The following is a 23,345-nucleotide window of genomic DNA, read 5'->3' as shown; positions in this document are numbered from 1 at the left end:
CCTCATAGGGCTTGTTCTCCAGACCCTTGATCATTTTAGTCACCCCCCTCTGGACACATTCCAGCTTGTCAACATCTCCCTTTAATTGTGGTGCATGAAATTGGACACAGTGTGATTCCAGGTTTACCCATCAAGGCACACAGCACCACAACATACATTTACATGGCTTCTCTTCTTGTGAATCCATCAAGCATGGCTCCCCCCACCCCTTACAAATTGTACCAAATGGTAAACCAAGTCTACTTCCAACCCAGCCTACACAAATGTATGCAACATACTTCATTCCCTTAATTGCAAATGTGGTACAAGATCCCTTTAATATTGAAACAGATGAGCACAGTTATGTGTTTTGATTATTCTTTTTTATTAAGATTGTTTGCCCTTCCCAGTTCTGAGCTGGAGTATCTCAACTCTTCTGGCACTGAGATCAAGAAAGGAATTTGGTGAACAAGATTCCAATCAGACTAGGCAGGAGGACGGCAAAAGTGGTGCTCTCTAGACCCAGACTCGCACTATTTATGCTTGAGGCCGGCTTCATGCTGATAGTATGAACGTGGTAAGTGTAGTAACTATAATACGCAAAAGAACCTGGCTTCAGAACAGCTACTGCAGGGGAAGCACATCCTCGAGCTGTAAAGGGCACTGGGACATCAGCTGTGAAAAAATCATAGACAAACATACATGTTATGCCACACCTGCATTGCATCCCAACAAACAAAGGTTACATATCAAGCAGTAGAGCATCTCCATCCTATGTCCCCAGTGTCTGCAAGGGAATAGAGCCAACCACATGTAGTGTTCCAGATCTGGACTGATTTGCTTAAATCCATATGTATTCAGCCTCCCCTCATATGAAAGGGCATGAGGAACAGGACTATGGCAGTGTCTCCCTAAGGAATGGCTTGATTCCAGGGCTGTGAAGACTTGGTTAATCATTCATCAGTGCTCCCTTCCAGAGACAAATGCCCATTTTTAGGAGATATCTACATTAATGAATGTATTTGGGAAATAGGATTAGACTACTGGGTAACCCATTTACAATTTGAACTAAAACCCCAGAGTAAATTCGCATTCTACTCCCATAGAAACCAGTAGCTGGCACTGCATGGAAGGCAATGCCACTAATATTTGAATCCCTGGTGAAGAAAGGGAATTTTCTTGTGTGTCAGGAAACCCTGACATGGAAAATTATGGATGGAGAGGAATCTCTGCTATCCAGGATTTATTTATTTTGGTGTCAGTTATTTATTTGGGTTGTGTTTTGTGGACTTGGGAACTTAGGACATTTCATTCTCAAGAGCAAGAACAATTTAACCATGTTTCTCCCCAATGTGAAAAAGACCTGTAACAAAAAAAGTCATTTCATACTTTTGTTTGTGTATGTGGTGTTGTAGGTGTTTGTAGAATGAGTCTTGCACGGAGGGGATTTATGGGTATTGATGGAACATGTCCAGAGGAAAGTGATCAAGTTGTCTCCAGGTTCTGGAAACGAAGCCTTGTGGGGAGTTTGCCAGAGATACCCTGGACCACTGGCTTTTCTATTGATCTCATCATACTCATCTAAATCAGTGTCCTAGGATGCCAGCCATCACATAACATTATTATTAATAATAATAATAATAATAATTATTATTATTATTATTATTATTATTGTGTGGTTTTCTGGCATTGTATATTTCTGCTGCTTCTGTAATTGTTATTTATTATTTATTTATTTATTTATTATTTGCTGCATTTACTAACCGCCGCTCTCAGCCGCTCTCATTTGTATTTTGATTCTGTAGCCCACTTGTTGATGGATGTCCAAAATCAGCAGCATCCACCATGGTCCTTCTTATCTACCGAGCAAGTATAGAATTCGTTTTGATTTACTTCTCCATAATGCTAATGGGTTAGGTGCTTTTGGTTCCACTCCTCTGGTTTGGTTGGACCTACTGGTAGTTACACTACCACCAGCACAGCTCTCAGCATCCTTGGAGCAGTTAAGCCCCCCACCACGACAAGGTGGCACCCATCGGGGGGGGGGGGAGGGGGCAAGCCATCAGAACCAATGCAATTAAGGCCAGGATTGAAAAATCAGCTGATGACCAAAAATACAGACTGTGCAAGGAAGCTGATGAAACAAAGGCACAACACTGTGGCCCAAATGATTCACTGGAATTTATGTCACAAGTACCACCTACCAGCAGTAAAGGATTGGTGGGATCATAAACCTGCAAAGGTAGTGGAAAATGAACACGCAAAAATACTGTGGTACTTTCGAATCCAGACTGACAAAGTTTTGGAATACAATATGCCAGACATCATGATTGTGGAAAAGAAAAAGTCTGGATTATTGATGTCTCCATACCAGGTGACAGCTGCATTGAAGAAAAACGACAGGAAAAACTCAGCCGTTATCAGGATCTCAAAATCGAACTGCAAAGGCTTTGGCATAAACCAGTACAGGTGGTCCCAGTGGTCATCGGCACACTAGGAGCCGTTCCAAAAGATCCAGCATAGAGATCTCATTAGCTGTGACATACTGTGGTTTTGTGTCAGTAAAATAATAATAATAATAATAATAATAATAATAATAATAATATTTCTACCCCACCACAATCTCACTGAAGGGACTCGGGCAGCTAACAAAATACAGCAAAGTGTATATAGACAATAGGCTTGGTTGATCAAGAAAAAAAATGGTTCTAAACTCATTTCGTATATAGGGGATGCTGGCGTTTTGATTTTAAAATTATTTCTTGAAAAAAGGATCGGAAATAGCAAAAATCTGAATAGCTTCGTTTACTTTGTTAATGGAAGGTGCCCCTCCCCCCTATTAGTTTAAAATCTCGCAGTTTCCCTGGCCTCCCTGGCGACAAGCGGCGATGCGGTTTCCCCCAGTGGCCGTCAAGAAGAGCTGGGCATAGCCATGCCCACCTCATTCCCCTGCCATCCATCGCCATTCGCAGTCACCCACGGAAGGGAAACTGCAAGATTAGTTTTAAAATCTCGCAGTTTCCCTTCCCTGGGTGACTGCGAACGGCGATGGATGGCAAGGGAATGAGGTGGGAGTGGCTACGCCCAGCTCTTCTTGACGGCCACGTAGCCTTCAGGGCGTGGCCTTCAGGAAGAGCTAGATGTAGCCACGGCCACCTCACCCTTCCGCATGGCCGCTTGTCACCAGGGAGGCCAGGGAAACTGCGAGATTGTAAACCTTGACCAGACATCCAAAAATAATTCCGAAAAATGGGTAAATTGTTTCAATTCGCAATTACTCCTCACACTATTCCAGCATGGCTCGAAATTGTTTCAAAAGTCATTTTAATACGAATTCATTCCGATTTTAGATGCTTCCGAACAAGATCAACCAAGTCTAATAGACAATACATACATCTAAAATGATAAAATCATAGAATTACAATCACACACATACATAATTACAATGTAAAACATTAAAATTAATAAAATGCAGTCAAAGCAGCAGATAAAAACAAGTTGTTTCGATTGACACAGCCCAGTGCTGACGTGATGCCAACAGTAAGTCCTTGGACTAATCCTTTATAAATCTATGTAAGATCAAAGGCTTGCTTAAAAAGCCATGTTTTTAAGCTGGAACAGAAGGCTTGAAACAAGGGGTAGCTGATCTCTCTAGGAAGAGCATTCCAGAGGCAGGGAACCACCACTGAGAAGGCCCTCTCTCTCGTCCCTACCAACCGTACTTGGGATGATGGTGGGACTGAGAGAAGGGCATTCCCAGCGGATCTCAAAGCCATGCCGGTCTCAAAGATAAGTTGGATCCAAAACATATAGGACTTTTTAGGTAATCACCTGCACTTTGAATTGCACCCAGAAACTTGTTGAACGTCAATGGAGATGCTTTAGGAGGGGCATGGTATGCTCTCTAAAGCTTACCCCAGTTAGTAATTTGGCTGCCAACATTTGCACTAACTGCAGTTGCCAAGTCGTCTTCAATGGCAGCCCCACATAAAATGCATTACAGTCATCCATTCTGGATGTAACTAAGGCATGGACCACCATGGCCAAGACAGGCTTTTTGAGTTACAGTCATAGCTGACACACAAGTTTGTATTGTGCGAAGACCCTTCCGGCCACCACCGACACCTAAGCTTCAAGCGTCAGCGATGAATTCAGAAGGCTTCCCAGACTGTGGACCTGTGTCCTCAGGGGAAGTGTGACACTGTGGGTTTTCTGGCGGAGGCCCCGCTCCCAACTAGAGTAGAAGCATTGTTAGATGCTTCCTCAAAACATGGGAGTCTTCCTGTGTTGTGCTGGTTCCAATGGAGCCAGAATGAATCCTCTGCAGAAGGATGATGCTTCCCACATGTGATGGGAGAAGTGTCATCGACAGAGAGCTGCAAGCAGGGTGACAGATTTGCCCTGCTGCCCCTCTTTTCTGAGAGAAGCCTGGCCTTTGTCATGAGGCCTATTTCTCTTTTGCCATCAAGTCTCATTCTTCTTAAGAAGATGGCAAAATTTCCCAGCAGCATAGATGTACATAAGGGAAAGGTGTATGTGAAGTTAAAGAATGTGGCATCTCAAATATGTTCAGCACGGAAAGCGTCCAAAGATAAACACAGACCCTGAGTCAAGTTATTGTTCTAGATTTACCTATGGTATTGGCTCCAGTAATATCGACACATTGGTTCTCCGACTGAGCACATGTCATCATATTGGGCTCACAAGAGTCAGGGTAGACAGCTAGGCATGAAGGGCACATCAATCTGCTGACTGTGGTGTCTTTTTCTGGCGCTGCAGCATGGGAAGGTAGAATTGGTGAATAAGCAGACTTCTATGTCAAAATGTATTGCTCCTTTCCCATAAGCATTCATGCATCATAGATATTGCTGGAAAAGTGGGTTTGTTATATTGTCGAAGGCTTTCATGGCCAGAATCACTGGGTTGTTGTCGTTTTTTCGGGCTCTATGGCCATGTTCTAGAAGCATTTTCTCTTGATGTTTCGTCTGCATCTATGGCAGGTATCCTCATTTTTTTTTCAAATTATAATCCGGCCCTCCAACAGTTTGAGGGACTGTGACCTGGCCCTCTGTTTAAAAAGTTTGGGGATCCTGTTCTAGAAGCATTCTCTCTTAACATTTTGCCTGCATCTATGGCAGGTATCCTCAGAGGATGCAGGTGAAACATCAAGAGAGAATGCTTCTAGAACATGGCCATACAGCCCGAAAAACCTGCAACAACCCATTGTGTTTGTTGTTTTCCCTCTGGTCCCTACCTCATAATCCCCATCCATCATGCAAACACTTTTACTGAAATTATAAGAAAAAGATATTTGTAAGCCCAATATGAAAACAGTCTCATGTGCCAATCATTACACACATTTTTATACACACACACCTCTCTTTTTTCTTAAGTCATCCTAATTTGTTTGCTGCTTGGAATATAACTAGAGGTTTGGTATCAGTTATACATAATAGGGCTGGGCGGTTTCGTTCGTTAATTTTGTAATTCGTTATTAATTCGTATTTAAATTAGCTTACGATCCGATATTGAGCCATGCAGGAATAGTGTGAGGAGTAAATTAGATTCAAAACAATTTTTTCAATTTATTTCGTAATTATTTCGTAATTTTTTCGTAATTATTTCGTAATTATTTCGTAATTATTTTCGCATGTATGGTGAAAGTTTTATAGTTGTTGTTTGTTTTATCACACCAACAGTCAACAACAGAGGGAGAGGGAAGCTTCAGAAGTTCCCCCTGTCCCATTTGGAGGTTTTTTTAGCATATTGCGCAATCGCGTCCGCCATTAACGAATCGATTCAAAATTAACTAAATTTCGTAAATAACGAAACTTTGAAATCTCAAATTTCGGAAGTCTTTAGAATTTAGAAACGTTAGCGCTCCCTGGAAACGAATCGAGTTTAGAAACAAATTTTTCCGTGGTTACCCAGCCGTAATACATAAATATTCTCCTTTTTGCAAAAGTCTAATGAACCTGTATCAGCTCTGGAATTTCACAGATTTGAGACAGGAGATTCTAGGGGCATGGTTCAACTTTTTTAATAATAATAATAATAATAATAATAATAATAATGGTTCCTGTATTTCAAAGGTGAATAACTGGAGAGCAGTGGCACAAGGTTCAGTATTGTGTTATGACAGCAAATCTGAGAGGCAAGTTGATAGGTATAGGATTAAGCAGAAACCTCTTGTGTCCTGTGGGCTATGTCAAGGGATAACAATGGATTGGATATATTATGGATATCAGTTTCCAGAAGTCTCAGCCAGGATTCTGGGACCTGGAATTCAAATACCCACAGGACATAGGTTTGAGAACTACTGAGCTCCCCTTCTTCCATTAGCAGCTCTCGTTGTTTAGAATAGTTCCATTTTCCATATCTTTTTAAAATCCATCTGTATTTATTACTAGCTTGGGTATCCACCATTGCCTGGATTATTTAAAAAAGTCAATTTTTAATTGTACAAAATGCACAAGGTTGTGGATTAACTATAATTGACATAATGCCAGGTTAACTCCATGAAATGAACCTCTGAGGATGCTTACCATAGATGCAGGAAAAACGTCAGGAGAGAATGCTTCTAGAACATGGCCATACAGCTTGAAAAAACTACAACAACCCATTTTCAGTATTGTGTTTCTCTAGTCCTAATATGTTTAATTTTTTTAATTAAGTTACTGTATTGACTCTAGCATAAGCCAAGTTTTTCAGTCCTTTTTTGAGGCTTATACTCAAGTTAATGTTATTTACTATTTTACCTTGTTTTTCTTCTTATTTTTATTACATTTATTATTTTACTCTGTTTATTATTATTATTATTACATTTATTATTTTACTCTTTTTATTGTTATTATTACAAGCATTATTTTACTCTATTATTATTATTGCATTTATTATTTTACTCTGTTATTACTGTTATTATTACATTTCCATTATTTTACTCTATTATTATTATTATTGTTGTTTGAAACACAACATCATGAGTCCACAGCAGACACTCTGCTGGCTGTAGTATTTGATCACACGTCGGACATTTCCATTATTTTACTATATTATTATTATTATTATTATTATTATTATTATTATTTGAAACACAACAAGATGAGTCCACAGCAGACACTCTGCCGGCTGTTGTATTGGATCACACGTCGGACATTTCCATTATTTAACTCTATTATTATTATTATTATTATTATTACATTCATTATTTTACTTTTTATTATTATTGGAAAGATATATAAGCACATTTACATTGAAGAAGGTTAGAATAATGGTTTTATCAGAGTTGGACAGTCTTCTCTTAAATTACAGTTTTATGTAAATATTCAAAAACATTTAACCAACTGATACCTTAATTAATGTAATTTTATTGATAACTATTTTGATTGTGAAATTTACCAGTAGCTGGTTGTGCTGGTACAGCTGTACCAGAAGCTCCCACTTTATTTGCCTTGTATTAAGTGTTTGCTTGCAGCCCAAGGCTTGGGATTCTGCAGAAGGGTGGCTTCCTGTTAAAGTTTGCAGTTATAGGGCAGGCCCCCTGTCCATCATCGTTAAGTTTGGTTCCGCCCCCTGTTCAGGACAATTGAGAAGGGAAGGGAGCCATTTTCAGTCAGTCTCAGCAAAGAAAGTCAATGTACAGGACGTGTACAAACTTTCTCCTGTACAAAGGCTTCGACCCTTAAGACCTCCCGGGGGAGAACAGTCTTAAGAGCATCTAAAGATTCCCAAAGGTTCCCAGGGAAACAGCCTTACAGCCCTGAGGAATTCTGGAGAGAATAACAGCTTTAAACATCAAGAACTCCAGCTAAGTGACTACAGGCCTACTGGTAGGTCCACTCGGTTTTGAGACGCAGTTCAACCCTGTAGTGGATCCACATCAGTTAGGTTTAGGAGCACAGTTAGCCTGGGAGAAGTTTGGAAATGGATTTTCCTTTAGAGTAAAGCAACAGTTAGAAGCCACCAGTTGCACAAAGCCTGGAAGCATTTGTTTAACCTTTTGAAGACAAAAGAAGTTTCTGTTGATTGTTCACCAATAAAAAAACTTTTTTGTATTTTACAAGCCCTCTAGAGACTGTGAAAATCCTTATGAATTTCTCTTCGGGCCCCCTGGCTTCCCGCCGGGCTAAAGTTGCACGCCCTGTTTTAAAAGCAATTCGTTTCAAACCCAGCACGCACACTGCTGCATTTCCCACCCTCAGCTTATACTCGAGTCAATATGTTTTCCCAGGTTTTTTTTTTGTGGCAAAATTAGGTGCTTTGACTTATTTTTGGGTCAGCTTATACTCAAGTATATACAGTAATCCAGTGTTCAATATCTGACTCATTGCAGTTTAAATCCTCTTTCCGTATCTCAATCTATGTTTGTTTCAGTTTATATTGTTTCCGTTCCTCCAGATTCTACCTCCAGATTTCAGGACAAGGTTACCCAAGGAAGAAAGGGGCATTTCTGTAGCAGTAAAAATAGAAGAACCGTTCCTTAAATGCTGGTATTGCATTTCTTTGATCCAACACGTTTGAAAGCATTGTTGCATGATTTACCCCATCCTTTAGCAGATTTTAATTCAACATACCTTCAAGAATATCCGTATTGCAATTGTCTGATGTGCAACATTTAGTATTGCTCCTCAAAAAAAATCCTTCTCCTGTAGTGATAGAGATGCTCCCATTGGGACATAAATCACTGGCTATGCAGCCAACCTGTGAGTATTGAAAGGAGCTGTATTTTTCTTTAAAGGAAAGAAATCGTATCATTACTGTTCCAAAGGGCTAGCTGTGTTACTCTGGCAAATAACAGTCAAGAATCCAGTGGTACCTTAGTGTCCTTACTGTTCAAGCTTTCAGTGATAGTGCATGAAAATATGTGCCATGATCAATATGTTAGTCTTTAAAGTGTCATGGGACCCTGCTATTGTTATTATTATACATTTGAGATTATTAACAAACATTTGGAAAAGGGAATTAGTCGGAAAAAAATCTTTTAAAATCTCAAGTTTTTTTTTCTCAGATTGGAATAGGTGATAAGTCAGGCATGGGCAGACTTTCTAACTTTGGGGAGGGGGTGCATGTTAGCACTCCCTGCTAAGAAGGCTGGCTTCCCAAGGACGGAAGGAAGGAAGGAAGAGAGGATGAAAGAGAGGGAGGGAAGGATGGATGGAGAAAAAGGAAGAGAGGGAAGGAAGGGGGGAAAGGAAGGAAGGATGAAAGGGAGGAAGGGAAGGATGGAAGGAGAAAGAGGGAGAGAGGGAAGGAAGGAAAAACAAAAGGAAAGGAAGGAGGGATGAATGGGAGGAAGGGAAGGATGGAAGGAGAAAAAGGGAGAGAGGGAAGGAAGGAAAAACAAAAGGAAGGAGGGATGAAAGGGAGGAAGGGAAGGATGGAAGGAGAGAGGGAGGGAAGGGGGGAAAGGAAAGGAAGGAAGGATAAAGGGAGGATGAAAGAGAGGGAGGGAAGGATGGAAAGAGAAAAAGGAAGAGATGGAAGGAAGGGGGGAAAGGAAAGGAAGGAAGGATGAAAGGGAGGAAGGGAAGGATGGAAGGAGAAAAAAGGGAGAGAGGGAAGGAAGGAAAAAAATGGGAAGGATGAAAGGGAGGAAGGGAAGGATGGAAGGAGAAAAAAGGAGAGAGGGAAGGAAGGAAAAGCAAAATGAAAGGGAGGAAGGGAAGGATGGAAGGAGAAAAAGGGAGAGGGGGAGGAAGGAAAGACAAAAGAAATGAAGGAAGGATGAAATGGTGGAAGAAAAGGGTGGAAGGAAGAAAGGGAAGGAGAAAGGAAAAAGATGAAGGGAGAAATGGGGAAAGAGAATGATGGAAGGGAGGGAAGGAAGGTGGAAGGAAAGGGAGAAGAAAGGAAGGATGAAAGGAAAAGAAGGGAAGAATGGAAGGAGAAAGGGAGAGAGGGAAGGAAGGAAAAACAAATGGAAAGGGAGGGAAGGATAGAAAGAGAAATAGGGAGAGAGGGAAGGAAGGAAAAATGGTGGAAGGAAAGGGTGAAAGGAAGGAAGGGAAGGAGAAAAGAAAAAGAAGGAGGAAGAAAGGGAGAAAGAGAATGATGGAAGGAAGGGAAGGATAAAGGAAAGTCAAAAGGGAAGGAAGGAAGGAAGGAAGGAAGGAAGGAAGGAAGGAAGGAAGGAAGGTGAAAGAGGGAGGGAAGGATGAAAGGGTGGAAGGATGGAAGGAAAAAGAGGGAAGAAAGGGAGGGAGTTAAGAAGGAAGGAAAAGGAACAGAGGCCTGGGTATTGAGCTACAGAGAACTGAAGCCTGGGTATTGTCTGGTAAACCTAGGCCGAAGCAATAAAAAACAGGCATCCTTAGCACCTGCATTCAGCTGTATTCTTATACCAGCAATCCCAGTGATAACAGAAACTTTTGACCAGCTTAAGCTTCACAAGAAAGAAGATTGAGACAGCTTATAAGCAACAGCTTGTAAACCATCGCTTTGCACCAGAGGCCGAAGACTACAGCCAGCAAAGGCTCCTTTTGTAATGTACTGTTTTAAGTTACCTTATAATAGGGTGGAGTTAAACCTTTATTCATCTAGATTTCAGGAAAATAATTTTCGTTATCTTTTCGCCTGGCCTAAATTGCCTCTTTGTGTTAATGGTCCCAATCTTAACAGAAGGTATACAGATAGCCCCCGAGTAAAGCCAGACACTATAGTTTTTCCAAAAGGCTCCGAGAGCAAATCAAGTCTGAAGTTCTCGCAGAAATGAAAAAAATGGCCTATTGTACTTTGCCCTCATCATATCAACATGACTCATTAGAAAATATGATTTTTTTTTTATGAGGACAGTGGCAATAGCAAAAGAGGAAGACCCAATTGTAGGTGGATAAACCCAAACAATGGAGACATAGCCCTGGATTTTCATGACCCAAGTTGATGACATTTGAGGAAGAAAGAAGACTAAACTCAGGCTATTATATTTCGGACATGTCATGAACTTATCCACAGGAAAAGACTATTATGCTCATTAATGTAAAAGGCAGTAAGAGAACTGTGCCACAATTTGGGTTGATTTAATAATGGAAGCCATGTGCCCCAAAATGCAAAATCTGACCAGGGCAGTTAATGGCCAGTTCTTTCAGAAGTCTCACTGGTAAAGATCTCAGACAGCATAAATTAGGATGGATAAAAGGTTCTGAACGTTCATTTACAGTTGTCTGATTATCAACTTGAACTATAGGTACCTACCCACTGACAGTATTACTGTTCTTGTATAGCAGGATCCTGTAGTGTTGCAGGAATCATTGGAACGATATTTACAGATAATACCATTTGCTATGAAGAGAAAAGTGGAACACAGCATGATTATTCTTTTCTTCTTTTGATAATATTATCCCAGAATTACCTCAAAGAACCTCATAAATGGTATGCATTGTTTACAACTTCCCTGTTATTCTTAGAAAAGTCATACGAGAGAGGGTTAATGATTGTCGCAACTTGCTCCAAAGGAACTCAGTGTAGTGATATGATTCTCTCTGCCCCTCCTCCATCTTACTTCCATGTAATCCACCCAACTTCATTGCTATTAGAAATCAGAAATCTTATTTCTTAGGACCAAAAGACCAGTGTTTCTCAACTTGGGGGTCGGGAACCCTGGGAGGGTCATGAGGGGGTTTCCGAGGAGTCACCAAAGATAATCGGAAAACATATTTCTGATGGTCTTAGGAACTCCTTTGGCAGACAAGGCAAAAGATCTCTCCACCTGTCCTTCTCTTCCTTTTTGGAAACAGATGGTGAATCCACCCATCTAAAGCACTCCTCCACTGTGATTGGCCGGCCTCTCAGCCAAGGGGGCGGGGCTGTTTCTGAGACTCCAAGTGGGGAGGGGAGAGCAGGCGTGCTCCACACATGGCAGCATGGTGCGCATGCGCAGGCAAGGGAGAGCACACGATGCTGGAGGGAGGCTCATGCCAGCGAGTCCCTTCAAGGCATGGGGGTTCTGTGTGGGGATTTTGTCCTAATTCTGTCGTTGGTGGAGTTCACAATTCTCTTTGATTGTAGGTGAACAATAAATCCCAGCAACTACAACTCCCAAATGTCAAGGTCTATTTTCCCCAAACTCCACCAGTGTTCACATTTGGGCATAAGTTTGGACCAGATCTATCATTGTTTGAGTCGATAGTGCTCTCTGGATATTGGTGAACTACAACTCCAAAACTCAAGGTCAATGTCCACCAAACCCTTCCAGAATTTTCTGTTGTTCGTGGGAGTTCTGTGTGTCAAGTTTGGTTCAGTTCCATCGTTGGTGGAGTTAAGAATGCTCTTTGATTGTAGTTGAACTATAAATCCCAGCAGCTTCAACCCCCAAATGACAAAATCAATCAGTATTCAAATTTGGGAATATCGGGTATTTGTGCCAAATTTGGTCCAATGAAGGAAAATGCATTCTGCATATCAGATATTTACATTACAATTCATAATAGTAGCAAAATTGCTGTTATGAAATAGCAATGAAAATAATTTTATGACTGGGGGTCAGCACATGAGGAACTGTATTGAGGTTGAGAAACACTGATCTAGACCTTGTTAACCAACCCACTCCCCATTCTCCTTTCTGCTCCTTGTTTGTATTGATGTATGACAGTGAATACACACCTGGCTGGAATAATACAGGGTTAGTCAAAATGAATAGGCCAATAAGAAAATTAATTTTAGACGAATGTATGTTTATTGTAACCAAACTACAGCTACGTATCGACAGATAAATTATCAAAGTTTTGTCTCACCTTCAGAGATGTTCGATATGGGCGCCCCGTGTGACACGGCAGACGTCCAAGCGATAGTCCAGTTCATTCCACATCCGTTGCAGCACATCCGACGTAATGGCATTGAATGCAGCATATATGCGCTGTTTTAAGTCGTCCAAGGTCAGCGGTAATGGAGGTCGGAACACAGTGTCTTTCACATACCCCCAGAGAGAAAAGTCGCATGGTGTGAGGTCGGGGGACCTGGAGGGCCACAGGAGGAATGGAAGATCAGTCACTCCAGCACGGCCAATCCAACGTCTGGGAAGGTGTTCGTTGAGGTACTCGCGTACACTGTTGTGCCAATGCGGAGGGGCACCGTCCTGTTGGAATACGAAATCGGGCACTTTCTCTTCTAACTGTGGCATCAACCATTCAGACAACATGTCAGCGTACACTATGCCTGTTACGGTTTTCTCCGCGAAAAAGAATGGGCCAAACACGTGACGGTTGGTTATTGCACAGAAAACGTTTACCTTCGGCGAATCCCTTACATGTTCCAAGACGGCATGAGGATTTTCAGATCCCCAAAAGCGGAGATTATGCCTATTGACCTTCCCGCACAGGTGAAACGTTGCCTCGTCACTGAAGACCAGTCTGTTGGCAAAGCCTTCCTCCTCTAGTCTTTGCTGCATTGATTCGCAAAAATCGTGTCATTTTGAATAGTCACCTTTTTTCAAAGCCTGCACCATTTGCAATTTATACGGCTTGAACTGCAAACATTTGCGTAACACGCGCCACACAGTTTTTTGCGGAACGTTCAATTCCATGGAAACACGATTTGTCGACTTCTGGGGACTTTGTTGAAAGGATGCACTAATGGATTCCACTGTGTCTTCGGAGACACGCGGTCGTCCTGTGGTTTTACCCTTGCATAAGCAGCCCGTCTCCTCAAATTGCTTTACCCACCTCGCAATGGAATGTCGATGAGGTGGTTCCTTGCCATACTTGGCTCGAAATTCTCGCTGGACCGTAATTACTGACATTGTTTTAGCAAATGTCATCACACAAAACGCCTTCTCTTTGCCTGATTCCGCCATTTTGAAAACAGCGACTCCTAGCGACGCCTAGTGGCATTAACGTACATGTGTGTTGCTCAAAAAAAACTTTGATAGTTTATCTGTCGCTACGTAGCTGTGGTTTGGTTACAGTAAACATACATTCGGGTACAATTAATTTTCTTATTGGCCTATTCATTTTGACTAACCCTGTATATGGCATTATTTCTGATGCTCACTGAGGGCCCTTCCACACAGCCATGTAACCCAGAATATCAATGCTGAAAATCCCACAATATCTGCTTTGAACTGGGTTATTTGAATCCACACTACCATATATTCCAGTTCAAAGCAGAAAATGTGGGATTTCATTCAGCTGTGTGGAAAGATCCTGTGTACATTTAAAAGGCAGTGCCTGTATTATTAAATCCTTGTTCTACTACTAGACTTACCTGTACCTATTAATGCCACAAAAATGCAGAAGAACAGTCGATTCATGATTCTGGGAATTGCGATGATAAGTTTTGGACAAAGAGAGGAACACTCTACCAGGATCCTGGTTCCAGAGAACTGAAATATTAAAGACATTAGAAAACCAAGTTGGACTCGGTATGGAAGTCTAAAGACAGTACAAGCAGCAGGGACAAAACAATGGAGCTGTGGCGTGGACTCAGTTTACTGATCTATTACTTGGGAAGCTTTCTTGACAACATATTCTTTGCCGCACAAAATACCACCTTAAGTCAATTTGATTAATCCCAGCAGGAATGGGCCCAAGGAGTCAATTACTGGATTGTGGTTACACATAGGAAATCCCATTGATTTAGCCGGTATTGCACCACCTGAGATCCGCCGGGAAGTAGCAGCCAATAGTGAAAGGACCAAGGCAGAGACATCTCCAGCTCATCCCCTGTTTGGGTATCAGCCAGCACGTCAACGACTTAAATCAAGACATAGTTTTCTTAGATTTACAGAACACCCCAGCAAGCGAGAGTCCAAAAGTGGCAGGCCCAAACCCAGCACCTCAATCCATGGGTGATACCAGATGAGAGACTCCCCCCTGGGCACACAGAAGACTGGACAACTTGGAAGGCGCTGAACAGACTGCGCTCTGGCACCACGAGATGCAGAGCCAATCTAAAGAAATGGGACTACAGGGTGGAATCCTCGGCATGCGAGTGTGGAGAAGAACAAACCACTGACCACCTGCTGCAATGCAACCTGAGCCCTGCCACATGCACAGTGGAGGACCTTCTTACGGCAACACCAGAGGCACTCCAAGTAGCCAGATACTGGTCAAAGGACATTTAACCAACTACCAAGTTGCAAAATCTTTTCTTTTCTTTTTAATCTGTGTGTTTGTTTTGTTCTGTTAGAATTGAAATACAATGGTATGGTTGCTGATGACATGATAAATAAAATAAAGGACCCCTTCACATGCACTGACTGAATCACTGAGTGTCGCCACAGATCGCTGTGACTTTGGTGGAGTACCATATTGTCCTGGCTTCCCTTTTCTTCATCAAACGGGGAAAGCCTCAGTTACCTGGCTCAACCCATCTTTCCCTATAGAAAGATGGGAAGCCTTCCATCGTGTGCCGCTGGCTATTTTTTTGGTGGCACCAGGAATTTTTGTCTGTTTCGCCACGGAGCACCCCAGAAGTACTTCTCCTGGGGTTGATGCAAACCATTGGACTTAATAATGATAAAATGATGTATATAAATAAAAATGTAATGGTCATTTGTGGAATTAACATAACTCAAAAACCACTGGAGGAATTGACACCAAATTTGGACACAATACACCTATCAGGCCCACAAGTGACCATCACTCATAAAAACACTGAAAAACATAACGGATAGGAATTAAAAAGGCAAAAAAGCAAAAAAGATGCTACAGCACATGCACAAAAATGACTCCCCCTGGCAAACAAAACACACAATAGCATATCCACACTCTCTTCCAGATTACAGCTCCCAGCATCCCCTAGACCAGGCCCTTTAGGAGAGGTTGTTGTTGTTCAGTCATTTCTGAATCTTCGTGACCTCATGGATCAGCCCACGCCAGAGCTCCCTGTCGGCCATCACCACCCCCAGCTCCTTCAAGGTCAATCCAGTCAACTCAAGGATCCCATCCATCCATCTTGCCCTTGGTCGGCCCCTCTTCCTTTTTCCTTCCATTTTCCCCAGCATAATTGTCTTCTCTAAGCTTTCCTTTTTCTCATGTTGTGGCCAAAGTACTTCATCTTGGCCTCCAATATCCTTCCCTCCGATGACCAGTTGGGCTTTATTTCCTGAAGTATGGACTGGTTGGATCTTCTCGCAGTCCAGGGCACTCTCAGAACTTTCCTCCAGCACCACAGTTCAAAAGCATCTATCTTCTGGGGGGAGGAGCATGCTCTTTTGCTGAACGGACCTGCTGCAGAGCCTCTCCGTGAAAAAACTGAGTTAAATATAACTTACCCAAGGTCGTAAGATCTGGAAATAACTTGAACTATAGCTAGAAGAACCACAGAACAGACTGGTGTACTTTCATGCCAAATCTGCAATATCAGAGGCTTTAAAAAAGCATTTAAAAGCGTCAAACTCCCGAACGCTTTCCAAGATAGCAAACACTGCAAACACTGCCGCCAGGAGCTGCCAGGAGCTGTTTGAGATAAACCACCTGGTGGATCTCTGTTGCCAGTGTGATGTCTCTACTCTTCACTATTTTACCGAGATTGGACATTGCTCTCCTCCCAAGAAGTAAGTGTCTCCTGATTTCTTGGCTGCAGTCTGCGTCTGCAGTCATCTTTGCACCTAGAAATACAAAGTCTATCACTGCCTCCACGTTTTCTCCCTCTATTTCCCATTTGTCAGTCATTCTTGTTACCATAATCTTTGTTTTTTTTATGTTTAACTGCAACCCAGCTTTTGTGCTTTTTTTCTTTCACCTTGATTAGAAGGCTCCTTAGGTCCTCCTTGCTTTGGCCATCAAAGTGATGTCATCTGCATATCTAAGGATGTTAATCTAAGGATGTTAAGGACAGAGATCCTATGGCTGGGTCAACCGGGCAATGGGGATATTCAGCTGCCTACCCTGGATGGCGAGGCGCTATGCCTGTCATCATTGGTAAAAAGTCTGGGAGTCCTTTTGGACCCTCTGCTGACGATGGAGGCCCAGGTCTCCGCCGTTAGCAGAACCACCTTTTTTCATCTACGGCAGGCTAGAGAGCTGGCCCCCTATCTGTCCAGGGATGACCTAGCTACGGTGATCCAGGCTACGGTCATCTCAAGACTGGACTACTGTAAGGGCCTCTACATTGGCCTTCCTTTGTCGGTGATCTGGAAGCTCAAGTTGGTACAAAATGCAGTTGCTCGGCTTTTTGCGGGAATTCCGATGAGATGCCACATAACACCAATCTTACTGCAGCTGCACTGGTTTCCAAATGAGCACTGGATCACTTTCAAAGTGATGGTACTCACCTTTAAGGCCTTGAATAGTCCGGTACCTGAGGGACCATCTCACCCCCTACCAACCCCAGAGATCCCTCCATTCTGAAAACCAAGATTTGTTGGAAGTCCCCAGTGTCAAGACCTTGCGTCTAACAGCAACCAGATGCAGAGCCTTTACAGCAGTGGCACCATCACTGGAATACTCTGCCACCTGAAGTCCGTGCCTTGCGGGACTTATCTGCTTTCCGCAGGGCATGTAAGGCATATCTGTTTCAACGGGCCTTTGACCTTTGATTGCTGTTTTTAAATTGTTTTAAATTGTTTTTAAATTGTGTTCAATTTTAGCCTGTTCTTGTAAGCCGCTCCGAGCCCCAGGGGAGTGGCGGCATATAAGTTCAATTAATTAATTAATTAATTAATTAATAATGTTTCTTCCAGCAATTTTTATGATGTGTGTTAAGCCCTGCACATCGCATGATGTCTTCTGCATACAAGTTGAATAGGTTGGGTGAGAGTATACAACCCTGCCGTACGCCTTTAGGAGAGGGGGATGATCCAAATGCACTGCTTCCAAACTGCAAGCTTTCTTCTCCTTGGATTTCTTTGAGAGCATTCCAGTCCCTGATTATTTCCAATTTTCTATTCCTGGACTGCAACTCCCAGCAAAACTCCAGATAGGTAGATTAGATAGAGATAGGTAGGCAGGTATGTAGGTAGGTAGATAGATAGATCAGGAGTACTGCAGTCCAAGAATAGGTAGAGAAAGAAAAAGGGGGGGGGGGAAGGAAGGGAAAGAAAATTTGGGGGATGTAAGGGAAGAAGAAGAGGAAGGTGAGAGAGAGAGAAAGGAAGGAGGAAAGGGAAGGAAGGAAGGAAGGAAGGAAGGAAGGAAGGAAGGAGAGAAAGAAAGAAAGAAAAAAAGAAAGAAGGAAGGAAGGAAGGAAGGAAGGAAGAGAAAGAAGAGAAAGAGGGAGGGAAGGTTGGCCACAACAATGCGTGACGGGTACAGCTAGTAATAATAATAAAAATAAAACTTTATTCTGTCCTATCTCCTTGAGGGGACTCAGGGCGAATTTCAACATAACAATGGCAAAACATTCAATGCCTAGATAAAACACATGATACTAACATAAAATCCCAGGAAAACCCCACATATAAAAGTAGCATTAAAACCTAACATCAAATTAAAAAACCTAACATCAGTAAATTAAACCTGACATCAATAAATTAAGCTACACGTAGTCAGACAAAATTCGAAAATAACATAAATCTAAACAAAACATCCACATTAGCATACAAGAGCCAGCAGGGGTTCACAAAACGGTGTGGGTTGGTTGTGTAGTCAAATGAAATCATTGGGCTGGTGTGGATCAGGAAGACCAAATACAAATCGTTCTCAACCAGAGGCCCGGCAATGATCTCTCAACTATCAAGTCCTCCTCCTCTCCATATGCTAGTGAGCAAAAGTAGGTCTTCGGTTGTTTTTTAAAGGAGGGAGGGGGTCCAGCTTTATTTCTTTGGGGAAGGAGTTCCAGAGGTGGGGGGTGACCATGAAAAGGCCCTCTCTCTCGTTCCCACCAGCCATGCTTGGGATGGGGGTGAGACCGAGAACAGGGCCTTCTCTGATTATTGCAGTGCCTAGGCTGGTTTGTAAGGGGAGATGCAATCGATCAAATAACCTGGACCCGAGCCATTTAGGGCTTTAAAGGTAATGATCAGCACTTTGTATTTAGCCCAGAAACAGACCAGCAGCCAATGGAGCTGCCACAACATGAGAGTCACTTCTGACTCTTCATGACCTCATGGACCAGCCCACGCCAGAGCTCCATATCAGTCGTGGCCACCCCCAGTTCCTTCAAAGTCAAGCCAGTCACTTCAATGATACCATCCATCCATTTTGCCCTTGGTCTGTGCAATTCCTTTTTCCTTCCATCTTCCCAAGCACATTGTCTTCTCTGAGCTTTCCTGTCTTCTTCCTATGTGGCCAAAGTACTTCATCTTTGGATCTAATATCCTTCCCTCCAGCGAGCAGTCAGGCTTTATTTTCTGGAGTATGGACTGATTGAATCTTCTTGCGGTCCACGGCACTCTCGGATTGTACTCCAACACCACAGTTCAAAAGCATCTATCTCCCTTTGCTTCCTTATGGTCCCACTCTCGCATCCATAGGTTACTACAGGGAATACCACTGCTTACCTGTACCTATGTCTCTACTCTTCACTATTTTATTGAGATTGGTCATTGCTCTCCTCCCATGTGTGCCATGGCTCAAACCTTGGATATTCTGACAAGAAAAGGTTGCAGACTATATCTCCTGGACAAGCATGTCCCCCCCACCCCAATGACTTGCTAGTTACCTTTAGGTATAGTGGATTTGTAGGAAGGCTGCGAGTCAGCTCTGTTCTGTTGGCTTCCTCTCCTGCCCAACACCACTCCTTGCTCATATTTATATGGTCTCAATTAGTTGTTATATATGCAAAAAAATACACTTTGACCTCATAGATTGCACAGAGGCTTGTTTTTTAATCTTTTCCCTCCCGGAAGTTGAGCTTTGTGTAACCATCTTTGGCCTGCTATCTATTAGGAAATAAATTGTGAGGAGAAATTATTCATAAGCAAATGGCTCCCCACTAACTTTCTTTTGGTCTTGTTTGCATTCTGGGTGTGTCAAATTGTTTCTGGCTTAATCTATGGGCTTTGCCGACAATTGTCCTACCAACTCCAGGGACTGTTGGTACCTCCGATGTCAATAAAGGAATGGATTTGCTCCAGGTTTCCTTGTTCATTGCTGTCATGTTGAATTTAATTTATGCTGAATCTAGAAAGAGAGATCCTCCTAGGGTGCATCTAAGCTGTAGAATGAGTGACATTTGACACTACTGACACTGTCATGACTCAAGGCTAGGCAACAGAGGTGTGCATTTTTTTCTTTTGTCCTCATAATTCAGATCAAATTTGCTAAATTCGTATTTAAGAGGTGATATCCAATACATGGGCGTGGCCCATGCCAAAAAAGTTGAAAATCGAAACTTACCCCATGCTTTTTTGTTTTGGTTTTGTAAATCTCAGCAGGCTCCTAAAGTCAGTTTCATTTTCTGTGCAAAGAAGCAAAGCAAAGCCCAAAAGGATGCTTTTCCTCTGTAAATTAATGGACCTTCAGCATTAGGAGCAGATAAAAGAGGGAGCAGTGTTTTCTGGAATAGCACAGGGAGGGGCTCTATGCCTGAGAGTTCAAAACACCCAGCCCTAAATGCATCAGCATCAGAAAGCACCAACCAGGATAGTGGAGAGAGAGATTTGTCCCTCCCTAACAGCAGCCAGCCAGAGTTCCCATCTGCAAAGAGGAGGACTGACTGGTACTTCTCTAGTAAGTAAGTAAATCTCTGTGCTGGGGAGAAATCCCTAAATTAGTAGGGACCACTTTCCAACATTAGTACCAAAAGGGTTATGAATCGGTTTTTGGTCAATGTTAGATTCAGTTTGGTTATTTAGGGTGGTGATTCAGAAAATTGCATTGAATAGACCACATCAGCTCTAGTTTCAAACACAGAACAGATGTCATCCAGTGGTCGTATGTTTGGCATAAGTCTACCCACACAAAGCAGGTGAACATACTGTGATGAAGCATTGATTTTTAACTGTAAGTTAAGCGTAGTTATGTATATGTGTCTCTGCAGTTAAATATGATTGCATGTATATGCCTATATATATATAAGGTAAAGGTAGTCCCCTGACATTAAGTCCAGTCATTAGGCCTGGGTAACAACGCAAAAATTTGTTTCTAAAATCGATTTGTATTTGGGGTTTTTTTTTGTTTCGATATTTAAAATAATTACAAAATTTTCCTTTTAAAAAGTTCGATATTTACTGTACACTGTCTTTTTGTTGCTGTTCACCGCCCCGAGTCGCCCCCGGGCTGAGAGGGGCGGTCAATAAATGCAAGAAATAAATAAATAAATAAATAAATATTTACGAAATTTCGTAAATGGTAAAAAATTAACGAATCGATTTCCGAAACAATAACGAATCGATTCGTTAATGGCGGACGCGACCGTGAAATACGCTAAAAAACCTCCAAAAACTTCTGAAGCTTCCCTCTCCCTCTGTTCTTGACTGTTGGTGTGATGTTATAATTTTTTTCACTAATTAAACCATAAAACTGGCCCAGACATGCGGAAATAATAACGAAACGACCTCTGAACAATAACGAAACGAATACAATAACGAAATACGAAGCATTTACAAAACGTGTTTAAAAATTCGTTTTTTTAATGATTGCTCCAGAATGGTTCGTTATCGTTTTGTAATTGGAAAAATTAACGAATTATTAACGAATTACGAATTAACAAAATGAAACCGCCCAGGCCTACCAGTCATGTCTGACTCTGGGGTGTGGTGCTCATCTCCATTTCTAAGCCGAAGAGCCAGCGTTGTCCGTAGACACCTCCAAGGTCATGTGGCCAGCATAACTGCATGGAGTGCCGTTACCTTCCCACCGGAGCAGTACCTATTGATCTACTCACATTTGCATGTTTTCGAACTGCTAGGTTGGCAGAAGCTAGGGCTGACAGCAGAAGCTCACGCCGCTCCCCAGAATCGAACCTGCGACCTTTCGATCAACAAGCTCAGCAGCTCAGTGCTTTAAACCACTGCACCACCGGGGGCTCCCCTATATATATATATATATATATATATATATATGCTTAGATGGTTGAATATTATTATATGTATGTGTTCAGGAGGTAAAAGACAGTTATGGATGTACATAAAGGGTTGACCATTTAGAAATGGCAGAAATAGAGGGCCTGGGAGCAAGCTCAGCACTCTGAGTTGGGTTGCCATGGAGAAAGGAGTGGAGCCAACTGCACTTACCAGAAGCAGACATTTTGAGGCTTCAGTCCTTTGGTCATCGAGCCAAAGAGAAGGTGGTTCAAACGTGTGGTGAACCAAACTAAGGGAAAGCTTTTAACCTGAGTGATTTAAATAAGTCAAAGGGGACTTATTTAGGTTGTGGTTTAGCTGTGTGCTAATAGGAGAAGAAATCCCACTGGGAATCTTTACTTCAGCAGGAAGTTGAAGGGAGACAAGGTCATTAGCTGACCTTAGATAATCTGTCAAATAAGGAAACATATTTAGAAGTGTAACAACTAAAGAACTAGTTGGTGAAGTAAAAGACACCCTAAAGTTATATTAAGATTTGTTGAAACTAACTCGTGAAGCTTTATACCTCAGGAGAAGAGAACTCTGAAACCATTAAGACCCTTCCATACTCCAAATAAACTTCTTGTTGTTTTAGTGACTCAAGCCTCAGTGTACTATCTCAAAGGGGAAAAAAAACCCTCACTACACACCAAAAGAAACACTACAGAGTGGTAGCAATGAATCTATTTGAAAATAGGGGAATCCATTAATAAACTGAATAGGAAACCCTTATTAATTGGTGGCAGCATAGCTTAGTGCCTCACAGATGGTGGCAGCATACTAGATTGAATAGAATATCAGACAACGAAGAAGAAGCCTTTACACATAGCATTGAATGAAACATGCAGAATAATCACAGGATGTCTTAAACCTACACCTGTTGATAAACTCTACAACAGGGGTCCACAAACCTTTTAAACAGAGGGCCAGGTCACAGTCCCTCAAATTCTTGGAGGGCCAGATTATAATTTGAAAAAACCATGAATGAATTCCTAGGCACATTGCACATATCTTATTTGTAGTGCAAAAAAACACTTAAAAACAATACAATAATTAAAATGAATAACAATTTTAAGAAATATAATTTAACTGATTTACGAGGCCATAAAAATCTCCAGGAAGTATGCAAAGAATGAGGAAGTAATTCATCAATGTCACAAACGGCTGGTGAAGCGACAGCTCCCCTGGTGGCCAGAAGCTGGAATGTTAAATAACCGTGTCTGTCTATATATGTTATGTGTCTATGGCATTGAATGTTTGCCATGTATATGTACCTTGTAAATCCGCCCTGAGTCCCCTGCGGGGTGAGAAGGGTGGAATATAAATACTGTAAATAAATAACAAATAAATAATAAATAAACTTATTAGTATTTCAATGGGAAATGTGGGCCTACTTTTGACTGATGAGATAGGATTGTTGTTGTGTGCTTTCAAGTCATTTCAGATTTAGGTTGACCCTGAGCGAGGGCCATGTAAATGACCTTAG

The 23,345-nt window shown here is 42.0% G+C and overlaps 1 protein-coding gene across 1 annotated transcript; it reads right to left on the bottom strand.

The window, feature by feature from the left end:
- Positions 1 to 371: 371 nt before the first annotated feature.
- LOC137095091 (phospholipase A2 inhibitor and Ly6/PLAUR domain-containing protein-like) lies at positions 372 to 20,348 on the bottom strand. Its single transcript, XM_067461325.1, has 6 exons — positions 20,193 to 20,348; positions 14,176 to 14,293; positions 11,170 to 11,256; positions 8,553 to 8,708; positions 4,612 to 4,752; positions 372 to 654 (listed from the first exon to the last, which is right to left on the bottom strand). Exons 2-6 carry the CDS (start codon positions 14,219 to 14,221, stop codon positions 428 to 430), a joined length of 657 nt encoding a protein of 218 aa, XP_067317426.1. The 5' UTR covers positions 14,222 to 14,293; positions 20,193 to 20,348; the 3' UTR covers positions 372 to 427.
- Between the last annotated feature and the right edge of the window lie 2,997 nt (positions 20,349 to 23,345).

Source organism: Anolis sagrei, chromosome Y (genome assembly GCF_037176765.1).
Source record: "Anolis sagrei isolate rAnoSag1 chromosome Y, rAnoSag1.mat, whole genome shotgun sequence".
Taxonomy (NCBI): Eukaryota; Metazoa; Chordata; class Lepidosauria; order Squamata; family Dactyloidae; genus Anolis; species Anolis sagrei.
Note: the sequence above shows the minus strand (reverse complement) of the source record. Positions and strands in the feature narration are given on the sequence as shown.

Bases quoted from the DNA above. Each gene is read 5' to 3' on its own strand.
- LOC137095091 (XM_067461325.1), bottom strand. From the start codon at position 14,221: ATGAATCGACTGTTCTTCTGCATTTTTGTGGCATTAATAGGTACAG. The intron at 11,257-14,175 runs GTAAGTCTAGTA...TTCTCTTCATAG, and splicing joins TGTGGCATTAATAGGTACAG to CAAATGGTATTATCTGTAAA. The intron at 655-4,611 runs GTAAATCTAGAA...ATTTTTTCACAG, and splicing joins TACTGGAGCCAATACCATAG to CTGATGTCCCAGTGCCCTTT.